The sequence below is a fragment of the Schistocerca gregaria genome, chromosome 6, assembly GCF_023897955.1.
Source record: "Schistocerca gregaria isolate iqSchGreg1 chromosome 6, iqSchGreg1.2, whole genome shotgun sequence".
NCBI lineage: Eukaryota > Metazoa > Arthropoda > Insecta > Orthoptera > Acrididae > Schistocerca > Schistocerca gregaria.
In genome coordinates, this window is record NC_064925.1 from 483,094,956 (window position 1) to 483,118,369 (window position 23,414).

The window sequence follows — 23,414 nt, forward strand, 5'->3', positions numbered from 1 at the left end:
TCATCAATTCTGAAGGATGAAAAGAGTTGAAAGACAGTTGAATTCCTCAAAAAAGTGAATAAAGTTAAAATTTCCAGTGTGGAGTCAGAAATGCTAGTTTGTGCTGCCTAGTAAAAAGAGAGCTAAGTATTCCTGACGTTACCTTGTCTAAATGGGCACCCTTGTTGCCAGGATAACCACCACCAAGATCAAGCAAACTCATGGAGAACCCAAGAGCAGACCCCAGATCAAAAAGTCTTCGAGCGGCAGAAATGGCTTTGTAGAACACTGGTGGATCGTCACAGCCAGACCCGACGTGAAAACTGATGCCCACAATGTCTAGGTCCAATGACTGAGCCAGCTTCATAAGGCGTGGTGCATCTGAGTCTGGGTCACATCCAGACTTATTCCCGAGCTGACACTGTGCAACGGCAGCATCATACCGGATTCGTAGCACCAGCCTAAAACATAGCAGACAAGGAAAATGTTACCGAATATGTTATAAAAGGAACAAATCTGACAATAAATACGGAAAGTATATTCTGATTTCCATTTACTCACTTGGCAGTAGGAAACAGGTTCTTGATTTTATGGAGCTCACAGTCACTGTCAAAAGTCATCAGATCAACACCTACAGCTGCTGCATGGCGAATGTGCGATGCAGGTTTTGCAGGATTTGCAAAAATAATATGGCTTGGGTCGACACCAACAGAAAGAACTCTATCAATTTCAGCCTGTAAAAAAGTACTACGAATTTATTGAAAACTGTTTGGTATGTTTGTCAGATATTGTACTGTAACCTCTATACACTCAATAATACAAAATAGTTCCTGTTTTTTTTTAACAGGAATGATAGGAATGTACACCCACCTTTGAAGCACAATCAAAGCAAGTTCCAAGTGCAGCCAGTACCTCAATCACTGTGAGGCTATCGTTGCATTTCACCGCTGCAAATATTATGGGAGTAAGTAACTGTGTTATCCATAATGATTCTATACTGGCTAATGACAGGAAAAAGCTTTTTCATAGGAAAGCTGTAGTTGATGTAGGTGATATCTGTCATACTTCGAAAATTGCATTCTTCACAGAATAGATTTCAGTCATAACTTAGAGAATACACAATCCTACTGCTACTGTTGCTGAGAAATGGAAACATACCATAGTATGGCTGGACTCTTGGCATTTTAATTTTCCATTCCTTGTGTTTGCTTATTATGTCACCAATGTCACAGACGTAGAATGCTTCCTCTTGGACCTAAGACAAAAGTTATTCCATGTGTGAGAAGGGGATTGACATAAAGAGCTACCAAGTCATGACATGTCTATTGAAACGGGAGTATCAAAGTTCATTGAATCACGAGCTATTTATGACAGTTAAAAGCCATCTGTACTTACTCCTGACTGCGCAATGTCCTTTATGACGCTCCAGGCGTTTGAACTGGCATCCATGACATGAATACGTTCATCAAGTTTACCCAGCTGCATGATGGACGTTGTTTGAATCAGTGGTAGGTGATACTTGGGAGTATGTATGATGAATCAGTATTTGAGTTTAAGAAAAGCTGGTTAGAATAAGCGAACTGTAAAGAGATAGAAAATCTATAGACTGCCATGTATTGAAATAATTAATTTGGAAAGACACGTCTCATTGACTTATCCAAAATAAATAAAGTATTTGTATTCCATCGACCAAAAATGAATGTAATGTCACAAGGAGTGTGTTCAGCGTTACTACACCACACAAAGTAAAAAGGATGTGTAACAGCATTCAGCAGTGAGGTAAAATACTTACGAAGCAACCCTCAGTTAGATTCAGTCAATTTGTACTTGAAGGCAGAATAAATTAGATGAGAGATTCTTGTTGGCCTGTCAGAAGAGTGGTACCCAAGGCGGTTCACCGTTTAGGTACAGTCGGCAGCTGGATTTGTATAAGAAGAAACCTGCAGCTGGGCCCTGACGCAGTTGAGCACAGGTTACAGCACCCTGTGAAAGACCCATTAAATCGGTGTGTCTTCTGCATCACAACACACTACCAGTACCATAGTAATGTTACCATACGTATGTTAATATCATTGCTACTGGAAATTCTAAACACTTAGAAGAATCTCAAATGTTAGTGTATTAACCCAAAGCAAACAAGATAGAGAGCTTGAAAGGATTGTTGTTGATATAAAATGTGTACCGGTATATGGCGATTAAATGTATGTATTGCTATCTAATATCTCCTTCAGTGGTGCCATCGAAAAATGCAGTACCTCTTGATAAACGGATGCCTTGTTAGTTGGCACATTGTTCATCAGGATGTAAGCTTTCGCCAGTGTCTTTAGAGTAGCTGTAAGTTTAAGGTCACTTACCTCATTAATGTGCAGCCTAGGTTGCACACTCAAAGCTCTTGAGCACATTCACTAAGGCCGTTCACTGTATGTCCCATACACCACCCAACTGGTGTGGATTACGAAATTCTGGTCACTAGTGCTCAAAGCGTGGTCGCCAAACCACACTGTGTCCTTCACGGAGTTCTCTTGGACTCTCGGCGCAAGGTGTCTTTTAGCTGGGCGAAAGTAAATTCGCTTCCACGACTTTCCGCTTTTGATGTCCGTATGTGGACACTGATGATCTCGGAAGACCAAAGGTGGCCTTATATACTCTGGAGAACGTGCCAGGGGCCGTGGGGAACAAATCTTATCAGGAGCGTGGCATTACGGGCCAAGAATGGACCCGTGTGACGTTTTTCCCCCTCTCCATTGGTGGTCACTCTTCTGTATGATACTGTCACTATTTTTACCCGGTGTCACCTTCCCTCTACGTGATAATTAATGGACGGGATTCCTATCTCTCCAATCAAGAGCGTTAAGTAGCCGATAGGTGGGTGATAAATGTTGTCTGATCACGTTACCGTTGCATAACTACTGAAGGGCGCAGTGACACCTCGATTCCGAGGTCATTCCAGCCGTGCTACAATCTCCGAAAGAGGAAGAATTTTTAATTACGGGTAATTGCATCGAAATGTGAAATCTGTGTGTTCAGAAGGAGAGTCTTGAATTATTGCACCTGTAATATGCTTTTTTACTGTCGTTAGGAAGCTGAAACTTCATGTGAACCATTGAGACAGCAAACTCGCGGATGGTATGTAAATGAGTATGTGAATAGCTGCGTGACATGACTGTTTTCTCGCAACAATTGACAGTATATCTGCGTTGTTACGCTGCTTGGGGACCACAATCACACGCTGTGCAGACGTTGGTCATAGTATTGTTGTGATTTCTGTGGTTTCCGCAGTACAACAGACAGTTCTGTGTTCAAGTGTCAAGTCCAGTAAACGATTTTATTCTTCCTTGCAACAGTAGCGAATATTTTCAAGATAAATGGGTATCCACAATGTCAATTCAAACATGCATGCGTCTACAGCATTTCTGGAACAAATCGAGACCGAAAATGACAGTTTGAATTATGTCCTATTGTAATCGAATCTTCGCACTCTTTTTATTCTTCTATAAACCTTACAGACTGTCGTGTACATTATTTCGTGAATGCGTTCACGCACTCATTGCACACAAACGGAATGTATGGGTACGTACTGTATGTAAAACTATCAAGATTCGTCAATCCTGGTGCAATAATTAAAGTACCTTTAAATGAATTTTGGACTTACCTGCATGTTGCGGTAGGTTTACAGTATCAGAATTGGTACTCTGTTTGAAAGTCTGGTACTTTACACATAATTTACAAATTCTGTGAAGCAGTGACTCAAGACCTTATGCGCATGTTAAACAGCGACAATGAAAAACCAGCTTTTATCTCAACTTGGAATAATTTTGTAAACTTGTGTAGCATAATTTGTAGGGATAAAATTAATGTTCTTACTCTTTGGTTCTGAAAAGTTTCATTTTTGCCTGGTATCACGATGATGAATATTCGTTTTTTTTTACTCTTTTGAACTTTTCTCACATGTATACAAATTTCTAATATCTAAATACAGAACTATGGGAAGGTTGAAGGCTTCACATAGAAGGGTCTGCAGGAGTCTGTTTAGCGAACATACTACTTTTCATTTGTCTGGGTCAAAGAGATGCCTGATAGGTTAGTGCCTCAGAATATAATTCATTGTTTGTGGACAAAGCTGGCGTGTACCCACCGAGCGGCAGGAGAAAGCGAGCTGTCCTACAACAATCACAAAGGGCCCACAAAACAGACGCACGTACTAGTAATAATAAAGTACCAGTTTCAAGAAAGCAAGAATAGGTAATGGGTGTTACCTGGTACCAAGTATGTACCTAGAGCCATTTGTTGTTAGATCTATAAACTAATTCTTTATTCATGACGAAACTAGTAAGGGCCTTTCGTCCTCATCACTTCCTGGTTATGGTTAAGAGATGAAGTAATAAATTTGAACAGTGCGGAAACTTGTTACTTTTCTCAGCTTGTTGTGCAAGAGTAAGCCCCCCACCACTACCATGTACATTCAACAACATGCGGATGCTACTTGTACAATGTGTTGCGAATAGAGTTAGTAGTAAAGAAGTAACAAATTAAAACGTCGTGCCTGAATAACAGCAGAAATGTAGTAAGCTTTTTCCTTTCATCATTTTGTGGAGCATGTCAGAGAGAAGTAGTTTCGAAATTTTGTGTAATGTTTGTTGGAAGTCGCTAAGTGATATCGTTCTCAAATACTGGGTAAGTATAGTCTGGGTAGGACAGCCGTAACTCTCCTCAAGAAAACCGAGACAAGTTCATATTCCATTTAGCAATTAAATACAGCCTCCCCCCATGAACCATGGACGTTGCCGTTGGTGGGGAGGCTTGCGTGCCTCAACGATACAGATAGCCGTACCGCAGGTGCAACCACAACGGAGGGGTATCTGTTGAGAGGCCAGACAAACGTGTGGTTCCTGAAGAGGGGCAGCAGCCTTTTCAGTAGTTGCAGGGGCAACAGTCTGGATGATTGACTGATCTGGCCCTGTAACACAAACCAAAACGGCATTGCTGTTGTGGTACTGCGAACGGCTGAAAGCAAGGGGAAACTACAGCCGTAATGCAGCTTTACTGTATGATTAAATGATGATGGCGTCCTCTTGGGTAAAATATTCCGGAGGTAAAATGGTCCCCCATTCGGATCTCCGGGCAGGAACTACTCAAGAGGACGACGTTATCAGGAGAAAGAAAACTGGCGTCCTGCGGATCGGAGCGTGGAATGTCAGATCCCTTAATCGGGGAGGTAGGTTAGAAAATTTAAAAAGGGAAATGGATAGGTTAAAGTTAGATATAGTGGGAATTAGTGAAGTTCGGTGGCAGGAGGAACAAGACTTCTGGTCAGGTTAATACAGGGTTATAAATACAAAATCAAATAGGGATAATGCAGGAGTAGGTTTAATAATGAATAAAAAAATAGGAGTCTTGTAAGCTACTACAAACAGCATAGTGAACGTATTATAGTGGCCAAGATAGACACGAAGCCCATGCCTACTACAGTAGTACAAGTTTATATGCCAAATAGCTCTGCAGATGACGAAGAAATTGAAGAAATGTATGATGAGATAAAAGAAAATATTCAGGTAGTGAAGGGAGACGAAAATTTAATAGTCATGGGTGAATGGAATTCGACAGTAGGAAAAGGGAGAGAAGGGAACATAGTAGGTGAATATGGATTGGGGCTAAGAAATGAAAGAGGAAGCCGTCTGTTAGAATTTTGCACAGAGCATAACTTAATCGTAGCTAACACTTGGTTCAAGAATCATAAAAGAAGGTTGTATACATGGAAGAATACTGGAGATACTAAAAGGTATCAGGTGGATTATATAATGATTAGGCAGAGATTTAGGTACCAGGTTTTAAACTGTAGGACATTTTCAGGGGCAGATGTGGACTATGACCACAATATATTGGCTATGAACTGTAAATTAAAAATGAAGAAATTACAAAAAGGTGGGAATTTAAGGAGGTGAGACCTGGATAAACTGACTAAACCAGAGGTTGTACAGAGTTTCAGGGACAGCATAAAGGAACAATTGACAGGAATGGGGGAAAGAAATACAGTAGAAGAAGAGTGGGTAGCTCTGAGGGATGAAGTAGTGAAGGCAGCAGAGGATCAAGTAGGTAAAAAGACGAGGGCTAGTAGAAATCCTTGGGTAACAGAAGAAATATTGAATTTAATTGATGAAAGGAGAAAATATAAAAAGGCAGTAAATGAAGCAGGCAAAAAGGAATACAAACGTCTCAAAAATGAGATCGACAGGAAGTGCAAAATGGCTAAACAGGCATGGCTAGAGGACAAATGTAAGGATGTAGAGGCTTATCTCACTAGGGATAAGATAGATACTGTCTATAGGAAAATTAAAGAGACCCTTGGAGAAAAGAGAGCCACTTGTACGAATACCAAGAGCTCAGATGGAAACCCAGTTCTAAGCAAAGAGGGGAAAGCAGAAAGGTGGAAGGAGTATATAGAGGGTCTATTCAAGGGCGATGTACTTGAGGACAATATTATAGAAATGGAATAGGATATAGATGAAGATGAAATGGGAGATACGATACTGCGTGAATAGTTTGATAGAGCACTGAGTCGAAACAAGGCCCCGGGAGTAGACAACATTCCATTAGAACTACTGATGGCCTTGGGAGAGCCAGTCCTGACAAAACTCTACCATCTGGTGAGCAAGATGTACGAGACAGGCGAAATACCCTCAGACATCTCGAAAAATATAATAATTCCAATCCCAAAGAAAGCAGGTGTTGACAGATGTGAAAATTACCGAACTATCAGTTTAATAAGTCACAGCTGCAAAATACGCGAATTATTTACAGACGAATGGAAAAACTGGTAGAAGCCGACCTCGGGGAAGATTAGTTTGGATTCCGTAGAAATGTTGGAACACTTGAGGCAATACTGATCCTACGGCTTATCTTAGAAGCCAGCTTAAGGAAAGGCAAACCTACGTTTCTAGTATTTGGAGACTTAGAGAAAGCTTTTGACAACGTTGACTGGAATACTCTCTTTCAAATTCTAAAGGTGGCAGGGGTAAAATACAGGGCGCGAAAGGCTATTTATAATTTGTACTGAAACCAGATGGCAGTTATATGAGTCGAGGGGCATGAAAGGGAATCAGTGGTTGGGAAGGGAGTGAGACAGGGTTGTAGCCTCTCCCCGATGTTATTAAATCTGTATATTGAGCAAGCAGTAAAGGAAACAAAAGAAAATTTTGGAGTAGGTATTAAAATTCATGGAGACGAAGTAAAAACTTTGAGGTTCGCCAATGACATTGTAATTCTGTCAGAGACGGCAGAGGACTTGGAAGAGCAGTTGAACGGAATGGACAGTGTCTTGAAAGGAGGGTATAAAATGAACATAAACAAAAGCAAAACGAGGATAATGGAATGTAGTCGAATTAAGTCGGGTGATGCTGAGGGAATTAGATTAGGAAATGAGGCACTTAAAGTAGTAAAGGAGTTTTGCTATTTGGGGAGCAAAATAACTGATGATGGTCGAAGTAGAGAGGATATAAAATGTAGACTGGCAATGGCAAGGAAAGCGTTTCTGAAGGAGAGAAATTTGTTAACATCGAGTATAGATTTAAATGTCAGGAAGCCGTGCCTCAAAGTATTTGTATGGAGTGTAGCCATGTATGGAAATGAAACATGGACAATAAATAGTTTGGACAAGAAGGAAATAGAAGCTTTCGAAATGTGGTGCTGCAGAAGAATGTTGAAAATTAGATGGGTAGATCACGTAACTAATGAGGAGGTGTTGAATAGAATTGGGGAGAAGAGGAGCTTGTGGCACAACTTGACTAGAAGAAGGGATCGGTTGGTAGGACATGTCCTGAGACATCAAGGGATCACAAATTTTGCATTGGCGGGCAGCCTGGAAGGTAAAAATCGTAGAGGGAGACCAAGAGATGAATACACTACACAGATTCAGAAGGATGTAGGTTGCAGTAGGCACTGGGAGATGAAGGAGCTTGCACAGGATAGATTATCATGGAGAGCTGCATCAAACCAGCCTCAGGACTGAAGACCACAACAACAACAACAACATTAAATACAGCGCGTTGCCGACCAAATAAGTGGTACAAATATATTTGGCATTGTTGTAATGTGAAACGCTTTACAAAGCGATTACATTTTATCACGCCACTTTCACTTTTTCGATTAGTGTAAAGCGTCAAGGTATTTCAATATTTTGTCACTGGAGATTAATCAGGGCCGGCCCAAGGCTAATTGTCGCCCCGTGCCACCTGCAAAATTGCCACCCCCACCCGTTTTTTTAAGGTTTATGTGAAATTCAAATCGGTCCACTTTTTGATATGTGTGCAAGCATGACTTGAAATATTAGTTGTGTGATTTAAGCAAGTCTGGGCCTTAAAAATAATTTTAATAAAGCATGCAGATTTATGGTTACCATAAATGAACACGTTTTACGGTTGTATACCAACAACGTACTCTGGGGGAAACGAAATACAATTCCAACAAAATTTATAATTTACGTATTAACTTACTTTGAATAATAATGTGCGCAATAACTTCTTTTGCGTTGAACAAAATAAAATCCAACACAATAATGTACTAAGCAACTGAATATTTAAAAAACATTAGACAAATCGAAGCCTCCCCACTTTAGGTTGCGCAAACTCTTTCACTCAATCTGCGTAATTTAAGTTCTCTGTAGTTTCGTTGATCTGAGATATGTTTTTATCAATTTTAGCTTTGAGAAACTTGCCTCCGATCGCAATGGTCACTGGGAGCGTGGAATGTGCCAAATCTTCTTCAGCCCGTAAAAAGCGCATCACTTGTTTGTATCGCCTCAACTTATCACCGATTCTTATGTGCTATAAGAATGAAGACATTAAGTTGCTTATATAGTTTTCTTATAATTTTGTGTTAAAATATCGTAAAAATGTGACACCTGATGGTCGAGTAAAGCTGTCCCCTATCAAGTCAGTGATTTTGCAACGTCCAGCCGACTGCTGAAGCTCGGCGTGCGGCAAAGATAACAACTACGATGCAACTGGCCACTGCGAACATTTGCCGGCGATTGCAAAGAAGAAACACTTATTATTAAAAAGAGAATTAGCGTGGTATGTTCGTTTGCAGAGAATGGTTCGGCTTCTCCTTTTAGAATTTCAGCAGCAGTACCCGATTATTGATCGAGTAGTGAGCCTCGAGAGAGATTATTTCAAGGGTGTGATGAGATCGGCTCACACGTACGATACGTGAACCAGTCTGCAACGGAGATAGAACTCAAATATATTCAAAGCATTTGTAAGTCGTTTAGAAAGGTAATTTGGAAAATTATCGGCGTATGTAGAGAGCGATAATTTCGCCGATTTTGGTTAAGTGTGGACTCACCAGGTATAGGAAAAGCTCCAATTTATTGAAGTGTGAGATCAGTTTCTCCGAATTGTGATCAACGGTGCGTTTTGCTGCTCAACAGCTACGCGATGGTAGGCGAACCGTGTTTCAATATTATGGTGAGATTTTCCGTTGGATGGTGTATGAGAGGAGACCTGTGTGATGTCTTTTAGTTATTATGTGGTTGAGGATTAAAGCACACACTAAGGGATAGTAACATTGCATTGTATTACTGTGGCTGTATAGGTGTACGCAAGAACTAAGGAATAGTGACTTAGCGATATTTGGTTAAAATTTAATGACTGACTTCGGCGTTAGCGTCGCAATATAGTAAATTCCGGAAATCTCATTCGACGCTCTGAATTTATAGTCTACATTAAGAGAACGGTTATCCTAAGTAATAGTTATTTATTGAGAAGCAGCCGTAGTTTATTGATAATTTGATGGCTTTTCCCCTTGTCCCTAAATGACAAATCAAGGACCATTTAAAAGACAACACGGCAATTCTCTCTGAAAGAGATAATCGAGTGTGGTCTTTTTAGTTTTAAACTTTTGGTGGGTCGCTGAAGTCAATGCCTGAAGTAGTTGAGCTTTGATTATTTGAAGTTCATATAGCGAAAAAGTGGCGGTGACACTCAGGTTTTTGTTTTATTTTCTGTATAACATTTTCGCTTACTGAGGTTTCAACTAGAAGACCATCAATCGTAAAATAAAAAGCTGATATCTGCCTTTAAATGATTTAATTGTAGGAAATAAAGACCACGGCTTTAAACTGAAAAAGTTTGTACCCGACTTGTCCTTTACCCTCAAACTGTTACAAGAAAAAATAATCAAAGGCTCATTTGAAAGCATACTAATCTCTGCACTATGTCTTTTCGGAAAATGTAAATGCAAAGGCCAATAAAGTAAAAGACTGGAATATCGGTGAGGACAAAGTTCGGAGAAATTAAGAAGTAAGAATTGTATTTCTTAATCTTCACACGGGAAAAGCAAGTTTGCGTGTTATGGAAAAGTGATTCATTATAAATGAAAAGTTATTCCATTTCATTCTGAAAGGTTGACATTAACGAAAGAATTTATTATTATAAAATGTCAATAGAGTCAAGAATATTGCTGTAACAAGGCGCTACTTGTAGAGGTTGCTGTTGATTGACAACGAAACGAACAGTACAAAATTACGTCTTTGCCTTGTGAACGTATTCTCAGATTAACGTAAATATTTATAACGTTCACGCTGATTGGGTGCGTATACGATCATTCGTTGAAGCTTTACAAAAGAAGTAACAACAAGAGGCAACGGATCTATATGACGTATTCATCAGTTGTATACGAAAGCTATCGTTTCTGGTTCCTACGTTAGAGAGAAACCATAGTTGTGTTGTCAGAGTACACACAGTAAGCTTCACTGCTGGTTGCTGTTATTGGTGAAGTAAATAACTACATCATTCCTACTCCCCGTAGACTCTAACATTTCGTATTTTTTCTGGTGACTGATACAAGCTTTGGTGGTAGTTTATCTTTCTAACCTAGTGAACGCTGATAGATGCGTTGTTGTAATTAATATACAAATAGTTATCAATGACCCCATTATACCACGAAAAGTGTTATTGTGTCCGTTCCTTCGTACATAGTGAATTCGTAGCGAGCTGTAGTGTGATTTATAGCGTGAGAAGCTGAATATCAAATCTTACGTGACGTCGTTGAGTTAGTACAGACGATTACTTCAAGTCACACAATTTATGTCATTAAGTGTAGGCATGGGCTCGTCAGAACAACTTATTGTAGTATTACAAGAGTGAGCTACATTGGCCGACGATGCTTTTCACCTACGTATTGTAGTGCTGACAGAGCTTGTTCGGCTGGTCCCGGCGGAGGTTCGAGTCCTCCCTCGGACATGGGTGTGTGTGTTTGTCCTTAGGATAATTTAGGTTAAGTGGTGTATAAGCTTAGGGACAGATGACCGTAGCAGTTAAGTCCCATAAGATTTCACACACTTCTGAACATTTAAGCCGGCGGAGGTGGCCGAGCGGTTCTAGGCGCTTCAGTCCTGAACCGCGCGACTGCTACGGTCGCAGGTTCGAATCCTGCCTCGGGCATGGATGTGTGTGATGTCCTTAGGTTAGTTAGGTTTAAGTAGTTCTAAGTTCTAGGGGACTGATGACCTCAGATGTTAAGTCCTTAGCGCTCAGAGCCATTTGAACAGAGCTTGTTCGTACAGTGTATTTCCGACGAGTTAGTGATAACGGAAGGGGGGGGGGGGGCGCAATACAAGTGCTAGGACAATTTTTAGAGCAACGTTAACACTGCGGGAAGAATTATGTCTTCCTATAAACTTCACATTTTGTTAGACCTATTCAGGGTTTCACCAACGTTGAAAACACTTAAAATTCTCCTCTCAACTCCAGTGCATCAACGTCTCTTGACTCGTTCTCCCGGAAACCACTGCGAGCATATCTACTTTTTTGTGCTCCAATTGGCGAATTTTTCCATTGGAAAATTAATAGATATAAATATACTGCACCAGTAGAATATAAATAATCGATTCTCTTACATGAAAATTGGGACATTCAGCATCTCAAGTGAGTAATTGACACAGTGTTAGTCACACTGCCACAAGGCATATACACATTTGCCAACTGTAATAGTTATATATTGTATAAAACTTTTAGCGTAAGATTTCATATATATATTTCTCAAGTCAGCGTCTATTTTTCTCGACACATAGAGATCGTACTGGGATGAATGAGGTGTGGTTAGAAAGGTTTTTTAAACGGCTCCTGGCATTGCATACCAATTTTGCGCTAAAACATTAAGTGCATAGAAATTTTTAACATAAAAGAGACTTTTAACTATCATAGGCAAAATGACATATCTACATTTTACGAAGCTAACTTGTTGCTCATGGATAAGAGACTCCCTTTTCGAATTATCTTATTACAAATACAATTTTGTTTTAAATTACTAATTAAGTGGATAATTTGTATACAGCATTATCAAAGGTAATACTCGTGATCACAGCAGCTGTCCATTATCTCTACCTGTTGTACAAGCTGACTTTTCTAAACGAATATGCCTTCCAAAACGACACACATATTTGTCATTGTCGCCATCGCCCTTATGCCAACGACTATGCTTATTCCAAATATTGTCATTCTTTACAACTATTAATTTACGCAAGTTTGTCATGGGTATCCTGTTTGCAATGAATGCTCAGCTGATTCATACTGGGAAAACTGTTGTAGTAACACAGATAAATTTTAACACCTTCTGATCCAATCACACCTTCCAATAGCATATTAAAATTGCATTTGCGATCACTATAAACAAGTCGCAAGGACAAACCTCACAAAGAGCAGGATTGTGTTTACCAATTCGCGTTTTCAATCACAGAGTGGGAAAGCTGTTGTAATACCACAGATAAGTTTTAACACTTTCTGATCCAAGCATACCTTCCAATAGCATATTAAAATTTCATTTGCGATCACTATAAACAAGTCACATGGACAAACCCCTCAAAGAGCAGGAATGTATTTTGCAAATCCCGTCTTCATTCACAGACAAATGTATGTAGTCTTTTCAAAGTTAAATAAGTCGGTTAACATGTTTGTATCCATTAAAGAAAATTAAAAACTAAAAGTACACAAAGATTACATTCTTACGTCAAATATCGTTTACATCAAGATTTTGTAATGCTCTGTGAAGAATTTTGTTCAAAATTAAGTGCAAGGAAATGTTTATACTAGGATGAATCATAAATTCATGATTATTGTTGCCCGTTGTTCGATTCATTTTTAAAGATGTTTTCAAGTCATTTCCGCAACTACCCTTTTCCCAATGACTACTTAGGTCCCCTGGTACTTGAGTTATTGTGTTAAATCTTTTAATACAGTTAGTGGATGATGCTGGAGTTGCCGTCCAATGATGTCTCACGTGTGCTCGATTGGAGACGGATATGGTGATCAAGCAGGCCAAGGCAACGTGTTGATACTCTGCAGGGCATGTTGGATTATAACAGCAGTATGTGGCCGATTGTTATCCCGCTCGAAAACTCCCCGTAGAATACTGTTCATGAACGGCACCTCAACAGGTCGAATGACTAAACTTACTATCAATTTGCAAACAGGGTACGTGGGATAACCATGAAAGTGCTCCTACTGTCGTACGAAATCGCACCCCAGACAGTAAGTCTAGGTGTAGCGTTAAGCGTGTCCAGCATGCAGACGGATGGGTTGTCGGCCCTCAACTGACCTCCTAACCAACACACGTCCATCACTGCACCGAGGCAGAACCACATTCATCTTTCCCAGTTTGTGAATGACGACGGGATTTGGTAAACACAATCCTGCTCTTTGAGGGGTTTGTCCCGGCGACTAGTTTATAGGGATCGCAAGTGCAATTTCAATAGTCAATTGGAAAGGTATGCTTGAATCAGAAAGTGCTAAAATTTAACTGTGGTATTACAACAGTTTTCCCAGTCTGAATCAGCTGAGCATTCATGTTAAACAGGAGACCCATGAGAAACTTGCGTAGTTGTAAAGAAAACCCAACAGACCTCCACTCTGCTCTCCAATGAGCTTTCGCTTGACCCACTTACATTGCGAACGGCGGTGGTTCGGCGTCGGTGGAATGCACGCTACAAGGCATCTCTCTGGCTTGAAACTGTCCTTGATGTAACCGATCTGTATCGTTTCGTTGTGTCATTGTGGTGCCAACTGCTGCTCAAATTGCTGTTGCAGACGCACTACGATGTGCCACAGGCATGCACTAAACGCGATAGTCTCTCTTCTCGGTAATGTTACGTGACCGTCAGGATCTCTTTAGAATGCCAGGTGTTGCGTGGGCCTTCCCATTCATTAGTTGATACAGAGGGGAGACATTTCTACAACCTGACTGAAGCATTACCTGTGAGTAAGCAAAAATGTTATGGATTCCCAGCAGCAAAGTGGCGTGTTATTTTTGTCCATTTCTAAAGAAAAAACTCGCTCTGTCGACTTTTTATGTTTCCAGGAATGCAGAGAGATAACCGCTGTGATAAGATTTCGCAGTGGAAAGTGTGATAACTTCCGTAGTCTCTCCAATGTTTATTTTTGAAGGTCTATTTCTCTATAATGGTACGATCATGTCGGAGTTAAAAATGCAGGTACATATTTTCCACTTTGTCAACAAAAGCGTCCGAAGAATCGAGAGTGGTGAGAGAGTATTAAAACAGTAAACACTAATAATAAGCGCTTCCTTTCGGAACATTAGTCAGGCTTCATCAAATGTTATACATCAATCTTCCGATAGACCATGGGACGACGGCTGTTATGTATCACTCTGTAGTAGGGATCATATCTTCAGCTATGAAGGAAGTTTCATACCAGCTCACACTCCGCTGCAGCGTGAAAATATTCTGGAAACATCCCCCAGGCTGTGGCTAAGCCATGTCTCCGCAATATCCTTTCTTTCAGGAGTGCTAGTTCTGCACGGTTCGCAGGAGAGATTCTGTAAAGTTTGGAAGGTAGGAGACGAGCTACTGGCAGAAGTAAAGCTATAGGTGAGGGGGTGAGGGGGGGGGGGGGGGGAGCTGAGTCGTGCTTGGGTAGCTCAGTTGGTGGAGCACTTGCCTGCGGAAGGCAAAGGTCCCGAGTTCGAGTCTCGGTCCGGCACACAGTTTTCAACTGCCAGGAAGTATCATATCTTCAGCTGTGTATAGCGCCTACTTTATTTGCAATCGATTTCAGTGTTAACTTACACTATCTTCAGGTGCGTTTATAGTAATGGATGATCGTGTGCATTCCAGATAATCATCATTATACTATCTGATCAAAAGTATCATTACACCTATTAGTGGACATTAATATGGGGTGTGTCCACCTTTCACTTTTTTTGATGGCTTGAACACTGATGGGAACACTTTCAGTCATATGTCTGAATGCCTGTGGAGGAATAGCAGCCTATTATCCATCAAGAGTGGATAGGAACTCTGAGAATGAATATAACTGTCCAAAAATCATTATCTGACCATACATGAGCGGATTTTCGCGACGGACCAGATCCCGAGGGATATCTCTGACGGATCTGGACAGCCGATCTGAGGTCCATCGTTTCCCACTAATGTTTAGTCCTCGCCTGTCGGATCTAGCTCTATTAGTTGCTTGCAGACCGCGTCCTTCGTGTGCGGGGGCAAATCGGCGGGTTTTCGTGATTTATCTGCAGACCCAGGACCGCCATGGGTGCATGATAGGCCAGAGACAACGAGTGGCGGATTTCAGGAGATGTCACTGTGTCTCACAGCAAGCACGTTGCACAGTGCGAGGTTTTATGGGCATTTTGTTTATTGTAGTACATTTTCGCGCTTTGTGAGTTGTATCTTCGAGAGAAAGCATGGAGGACGTTAAGACAAGAACTGTGGCCATCACCGAGTGATTCGGCCTTTGTCAAGTATATTAATTCGTAATACCTGCAGAATAACAGATATAAAAGAGTTCTGGGTAACAGCCTACAATAATGCACGAAGTAGAAGAAACATTTTACTGGCACTCACAACAGTGTTGCTTTCTACAGCTCATCCCCACCCCCTTTAAGTATCTTTCAAAAACTTACACCTTTCTTAGATTATTTCAGAAATTACTGAAAGTATTTTAAATGTGGCTTTACACCTACAAGAAAATGCGTATTTTTGTCACCAAACGCGTTTAGTTCTATCGAAATACAGAGTCATCAGTAGAAGTCTGTAATTCAACATTTTTATAATCTGGCTTGCTTAAAAACAGTTCGTTACAAAATATATTTATGTTACCTACGATATATTATGTGCGATTTTCATAAACATCAGGAAATGGTGACTGCTTGCATATTTTTGGTATTCTCTCGTTTGGCATTATTAGTTTTTTATAACACTTTGCTCCATAGTCGAATACTATTTAGAAATGTTTCAGACATTTCTTTGTACACCACATATTTTACAATCCTGTTTGCGTAACGCTCATGTGTCAGTTTTCAGAAGCCGCGCGGGGTAGCCGGGCGATCTGAGGCCTCTTATCACGGTCTGCTTCGGCTCCTCCCTCGGGCAGGGGTGTGTGTGTTGTCCTTAGCTTACGTTAGTTTAAGTTAGATCAAGTAGTGCGTAAGCTTAGGGCCCGATGACCCTAACAGTTTGGTCCTATAAGACATTACCACAAATTTCCAAAATTATCTGTTTTCACAAACAAGGTATTTCACGGTACAGTTGTATAAGGTTTTCAATGTGGTCATTTTTACTTCACTTGTAGCAACTAAAACTTTCTGTAAACTGAAAACCACACACTCGTCAGTGGCGAATTTCGAGTATCACCAAGATTTTTCTTGTCACCATATTAAAATTTGCTTCTTTTGTCAGGACAAAGTGAAGTCTACACCCTGTCACCTCGTTATCGTCCTAATGGAGTTACAAGACTGACAGAAATCTGAAACAGTTGCTTGTTAAAAGAGGGAATGAGGTAAAATCAGGTCAGAAGCTTACCAAAAAGCACATTCTCAGTATAAATATAAAAGCGTAATTCCTTCACATAGCTTGTTCCAAATCCATTCTAGTCCTCATTTCACCAGCTACTGATAACTCTTAAAAAATTATAACGTTCCATTGCAAAAGTCTGCAGCTACTCCTATATCGTGGTAGATAAGAAAGTTCCGCTTGTCTAGCGTATGCAAAAATACGCTTTTCTTTCTGTGCTGTCATTTGCCAAAATCTTGTTTCGATATCTCAGATCGTTTATGAGCTATGAGGAGGGTAATGAGTATTTCATTCTAGCTCCATTGCTGGCGCCTGCAATCGCAAATGAGCCTCATGCATAACATCAATTTTCCCGAGATCGGTGATAAAGAGAGACCTCCTCTCAAGTCTAAAGAAAAATTCAGTATATGGGCTAAATTTCACGCGCATTAATATATGGTCTAATATGCACCAAACGCAAAATCGTAGCGTCCCCTATTTCTCATAGCAAATTTTTCGAAATTTAAGTAGTATGTTATTTATATGTGAAATATGACAATAACTAAGACCATTAGAGAAATTATAGGCACTTTATCATGATGCTGACATATGAAGCTACAACTGACGTAAAGATTGCGGGGTAGCCGACATGAGCTTGCCGATCTGCGCATCAGACACCGGCTCGTCGAAAACTGACGGACTTGGCCGAACGGGGCCCGTCGCAGAAATACACTCGGGTATAAACCCGCTGAGAGACCGGATTGGCATTTCTCAGAAGTGCGAGTAACATTCTGTTGAAAGTTGTGTCTCCACTAAAACACGGACGAGAACTACAGGTATTCAAGAATCCGCCTGAAATATCCGTGGGCTATGGCAGAAATGTGTACGGCCACTCTGGCCTCCAGGGTTGTAGCCTCTCCCCGTTATTATTCAATCCTTATATTGAGCAAGCAGTGAAGAAAACAAAAGAAAAATTCGGAGTAGGTATTAAAATCCATGGAGAAGAAATAAAAACTTTGAGGTTCGCCAATGACATTGTAATTCTGTCAGAGACAGCAAAGGGCTCAGAAGAGAGTGAAATCATTCCAGAGCACTTGAAGAAAAGTTTAGGCATCTGAGTTTAGCAAGTAAAATGTCAAAGTCCACAGTGTCAAATGCTTCACTGAAATCTGTAAGGCACTTAATAGTCGCCTGCTGTTTTTCCATAGCTTGTTTTAAATCGTTGGTCATGTTTATAAGAGCAGTTGTCATGCTACGATTTTGCTGGAAACCAGACTGGAATTCATCTAAAATGGTTATGCGACATTAAATAATTAGTGAGCTGTCTGTGAACTATATATTCTAAAGCTTTGGATACTGCTGGCAGAAGCAAATGGGTCTGTAGCTGGAGGGTTCTTTGGCAGATTCCTTCTTTGGTAATGGCTTTATGAGTCTCTGCTTCCAGTCTGAATAGGGTAAAAAATTGTTGGAAACGTCCATTATTATGGGCAGCAGAGGAACGACGAGCAAACTGATCATTTCACTGTAATATTATCGTGTCCTGCAGCTGCAGAACGAATTCGCGCAACTGAGTTCCTCACTGTATCAGGACTTACAGTCTGCAGAGAGAATTTCTCGTATCCACTAACGACTGATGCATTAAGGCAATCGATAGTTTGTGTCCTTGTGTGTTGCTCAGGTATAGACGTGAGTGTTGCGAAATACTCATTTAGGTCTTGAATAGTAAGTATAGATACAGCAACTGATTTATGTTTGCTTATTCCTAGGCCTCGTAGATTTTTCCACAGTACTGCAGGTCTGTGAAAGCCCTCAGTTAGCGAGTTGGCATACCTGAGTTTCACATTGCTGAAGGACTGACCTATTCAGTTGTGTTGTTGCTTGTATATGATGTGATTGTGAGGTGTTGGGTGCCACTTGTATTTCCTGTATGCTGCGTCTCTGACACTCACGATGTGTTTGAGATGATATGTGAGCCATGACGCAAGGACAGCTCTATAATGGAATAATGAGAATGAAAATTTGTGCTGGACCAGAACTCGAATCTGTATTTCCAACATGTCGTCAGCAGACGCCTTATCATTTTTCTCTTTGTCTTTAAATTCTTTGTATAACAAAATACAGAAATCAGAGGTTTATTTTTAATTTTGTGACAATATGGCCACACCCCCACAGCTGTGTACGATTTAAAAAAAAATTATTTGTTTATTTATTATGGGTATACATCTATGTTACTTTGCACAATTGGTTCCATCTGGTAAGAAAACATGTAACACATTTTGCAATAATGAAAAATGGAAAAGAAAAGACCTCTCTTCCTGTGTAACAAACAAAAAGGCCCCATACCCGCTGTGGCTGTATGCAAATGGTTGTAATTTGATACTCATGTCCCGCAGATGACATACGGGCACTTCATCTAGTAAAAAATTGCTGTATGTCCCTGTCACTGTTCCTGTGCCGAGAATAAGACATTCACCATGAAGTTATCTTCTCATACCCGAAACTTTTCAGCTGTGGGGAGTATCCAAGAAACCATTGCTCAAAAAATTGCCATAGAATTGTCGTTATCACGGATGCTGCTGAAGACGAGTAAAACGTTCGTGTAGAGAAGCCCAAAAATCAAGAATGCTCTTGCAGCTATCGTGGAGCAGATAAGATATCAGCATCCCTTTGATCCATGTAACAGTATTAGCCTTGGGTTCACAGTATGTGGTGTGGTGTGAAGAAGGGCAAGTATTTTCTTTACCAACTGCCGCGCCTCCTAAGAATTATTACGCCATCTAGGCACATTTCATGGCCAGACCCAAACTTCCACATGTCGTCAGCATGCTCGGATCGCCTAATGATAAAGCGGATGCTCGTGATAAGCGGAAAATCCGGGTTTAAGTTCCGGACTAGCATAAATTTTCATTGCCATTATTAAATTATACAGCTGATAGTAGTCTGCATTCGCAACTATGAATGCATTTCATGTCAGACACATAAATATTCGTCAGCATGCTTCTAATGTTTTCAGCTTCTGCATGTGTCAGGTATGCACTGGCTTTTTCTTAACCCTGTCCGCATGACGCAATACATATGATGGTTAAGTTGTCGAAATACATCCTGGCTGATAGTTCACAGATTGAGTTACAGGTGTCACAACCGACTGAATTGTTCGGAGCATCTTGAGAAAGCTTGTTGGCCTTCATAAAGATAACGAATTGCTTATGTTGCAATATTGTGGACTGCGTTTGGTCTCGCACGAGCTGAGTCGAAGAAACGCCGGGAGTGTTGTGCTCTCTGAACGCTTACATGAAACAAATGCACGACAAAACAACTTGTGTGCGTAAAATGACAGATGCGCTTTTAAAGAATTTGTTTTGAATGCAACAATTTTTTCAAATGCTTCTAAATATATTATTCACAGAAATACACTTTCGTGGGTTAGTATGTTTTTCATGCAGAATTTATAGTGTGAGAAATACCAAGTTTCTTCTCTTATTTTATAGTCGCCCTACATCGAACAGAAATACACATGTATTGGTATATAGAACTATTTGCGATAGTAACCTATGATTTTTATAATGCTGGGCAGGAAACCATATAATATAATGTCTAAGGACACTGATAAACTTATTACGCCTGTTTCTTGCTCCATTCTGAGAATGTAAACGTAATAATTAGTTAGGAAATTCTCAAAACATGTACAGTAGAGGAGAGTGTTGTACTTTGGAACGCTTTTCAGACATTCATCTCTAGCCAGGTGTGTAATACAAGTTTATTATATTTTCGTAATCCATTTTAAAGTGATAGCATTCACTTTATTTGTGCAATTCCTAGGTGAAAATATTTTAAAATTATTTCATATATTTTTAGTCAATATTTTACCGAACTGAACAGTAGATTAAAACTGAAGAAACGGCAAAAAGGTGGGAATTTAAGGAGATGGGACCTGGATAATCTGACTAAACCATAGGTTGTACAGAGTTTCAGGAAGAGCGTAAGGGAACAATTGACAAGAATGGGGGAAGGAAATACAGTATAAGAAGAATTGGTAGCTTTGAGGGATGAAGTAGTGAAGGCAGCACAGGATCAAGTACGTAAAAAGACGAGGGCTAGTAGAAATCCTTGGGTGACAGAAGAAATATTGAATTTAATTGACGAACGTAGAAAACATAAACATGCAGTAAGTGACGCAGGCAAAAAGGAATACAAATGTCTCAAAAATGAGATCGATAGGAAGTGCAAAATGGCTAAGCAGGAATGGCTAGAGGACAAATGTAAGGATGTAGAGGCTTATCCTACTAGGGGTAAGATAGATACTGCCTACAGGAAAATTAAAGAGACCTTTGGAGAAAAGAGAACCACTTGTATGAATATCAAGATCTCAGATGGAAACCCAGTTCTAAGCAAAGAGGGGAAAGCAGAAATGTGGAAGGAGTGTATAGAGGATCTATACAAGGGCGATGTACTTGAGGACAATATTATGGAAATGGAAGAGGATGTAGATGAAGATGAAATGGGACATGCGATACTTCGTGAAGAGTTTGATAGAGCACTGAAACACCTAAGTCGAAACAAGGACTCCGTAGGAGACTACATTTCCTTAGAACGACTGACAGCTTTGGGAGAGCCAATCCTGACAAAACTCTACCACCTGGTGAGCAAAATGTTTGAGACAGGTGAAATACTCTCAGATTTCAAGAAGAATATAATAATTCCAATCCCAAAGAAAGCAGGCGTTGACAGATGTGAAATTACGGAACTGTCAGTTTAATAAGCCACAGCTGCAAAATACTAACGCAAATTCTTTACAGACGAATGGAAAAACTGGTAGAAGCCGACCTCTGGGAAGATCAGTTTGGATTCTGTAGAAATATTGGAACATGTGAGGCAATACTGACCCTACGACTTATTTTAGAAGCTAGATTAAGAAAAGGAAAACCTACGTTTCTAGCATTTGTAGACTTAGAGAAAGCTTTTGACTATGTTGACTGGAATACTCTCTTTCAAATTCTGAAGGAGGCAGGGGTAAATTACAGGGAGTGAAAGGCTATTTACAATTTGTTCAGAAACCAGATGGCAGTAATAAGAGTCGAGGGACATGAAAGGGAAGCAGCAGTTGGGAAGGGAGTGAGACAGGGTTGCAGCCTCTCCCCGATGTTGTTCAATCTGTATCTTGAGCAAGCAGTAAAGGAAACAAAATAAATATTCGGAGTAGGTATTAAAATCCATGGACAAGAAATAAAAACTTTAAGGTTCGCCGATGACATTGTAATTCTGTCAGAGACAGCAAAGAACTTGGAAGAGCAGTTGAATGGAATGGACAGTGTCTTGAAATGAGGATATAAGATGAACATCAACAATAGCAAAACGAGGATAATGGAATGTAGTCGACATAAGTCAGGTGATGCTGAGGGGATTAGATTAGGAAATGAGACACTTAAAGTAGTAAAGGCGTTTTGCTATTTGGGGAGTAAAATAACTGATGATCGTCGAAGTAGAGAGGATATAAAATGTAGACTGGAAAGGGCAAGGAAAGCGTTTCTGAAGAAGAGAAATTTGCTAACATCGAGTATAGATTTAAGTGTCCCTTCCACATTTAAATGCTGACTGCGAAAGGATTTTTAGTAAGATGTCTCTTGCAAAAGCGGAAAATTGAATAGACTCATTATTTCCACAGTGAATGGATGCTTGATTGCCAGCCAGTGAACGAAGAACAGGACCTCATGCAAAAATTTTGTTCCTACTAATATGTGCTCAGTAGCATGAAGAAATCGGGGCTATATTCGCGGCCATCCACTTCCAGTTCTTTTGTTTCTGACCCTCAAGAGGAGGAGGAAGAAGAAGATGATGATCGTGCACTCCATTTTTAATTCTTCTTTCAAGCTAAGCAAATAACGAAGAAATTTTATGAACCATATCTAAACTTTATAAATTGTTTCCTAGTTTAAAAAACTAAAAATCAGTAACATTAAGATGGATTATCAGACACATCAGTTTTTTTTTGTGGTACCATTCTAACGACGGAGGGCGGCCACGATTTCTTCCCAGTAGACTGCAACAATCACAACAGCTCTGTAATTCCATTATTCTTCACCATAGACATCCACGTGCGAAAAAGTTTAGAGAAGCATTCAAATTATGCTTAAAGTATGTTGGAAGTCACTAAGTGTCTACATTATGAAATACTGGATCATCAGAGAATAGCTAATTTGTGCTCCATTTTAAGCAGAACCGCGTTTTTGATGCATCTCATTATTTCTAATGTCATATCTCCTGAACTATTTGCTGTACACTGATATTATGTTGTAGGCGTATTTAGTGATATACATAGATGATATATGCAATATGTATTGTGAGCGGCATTAGTAGTAAAGAAGTGACATATTAAACTGTCACGCTTGATGAAGTTTTGCTGTATGCCAGTGTATGCAGAAGCTAGTCTTTGACACTTGTATGTGTGTATCACGTCATACACCCATGAACTATGTGCCATACAATGATATAATTTTGCAGGTGCATTCGGCAATGTACGTAGATAACGTCTGAAAAGTGTGCTGTGAATAGCATTAGTAGTAAAGTTGCAAAAAATTTAAACATCACAGCAGATGCTGAAGTTTGACCACATGATCAGCGAAACTGTAGTAAGCGATAAACT

At 40.1% G+C, this 23,414-nt stretch overlaps 1 protein-coding gene across 1 annotated transcript in view; it reads right to left on the minus strand.

Annotated features, from left to right (window-relative positions):
• The window catches only part of LOC126278696 (ornithine decarboxylase 1-like), a 32,304-nt gene that overhangs the window by 2,374 nt on the left and 6,516 nt on the right, over positions 1-23,414 (minus strand). Inside the window, exons 2-7 of the mRNA XM_049978962.1 lie at positions 1,772-1,962; positions 1,375-1,559; positions 1,138-1,234; positions 850-926; positions 541-713; positions 143-440 (exon numbers count right to left, since the gene is read on the minus strand). Of these exons, the coding sequence (XP_049834919.1) occupies positions 143-440; positions 541-713; positions 850-926; positions 1,138-1,234; positions 1,375-1,464 (735 nt within the window). The 5' untranslated portion in view covers positions 1,465-1,559; positions 1,772-1,962. The remainder of the gene's footprint in view (positions 1-142; positions 441-540; positions 714-849; positions 927-1,137; positions 1,235-1,374; positions 1,560-1,771; positions 1,963-23,414) is intronic.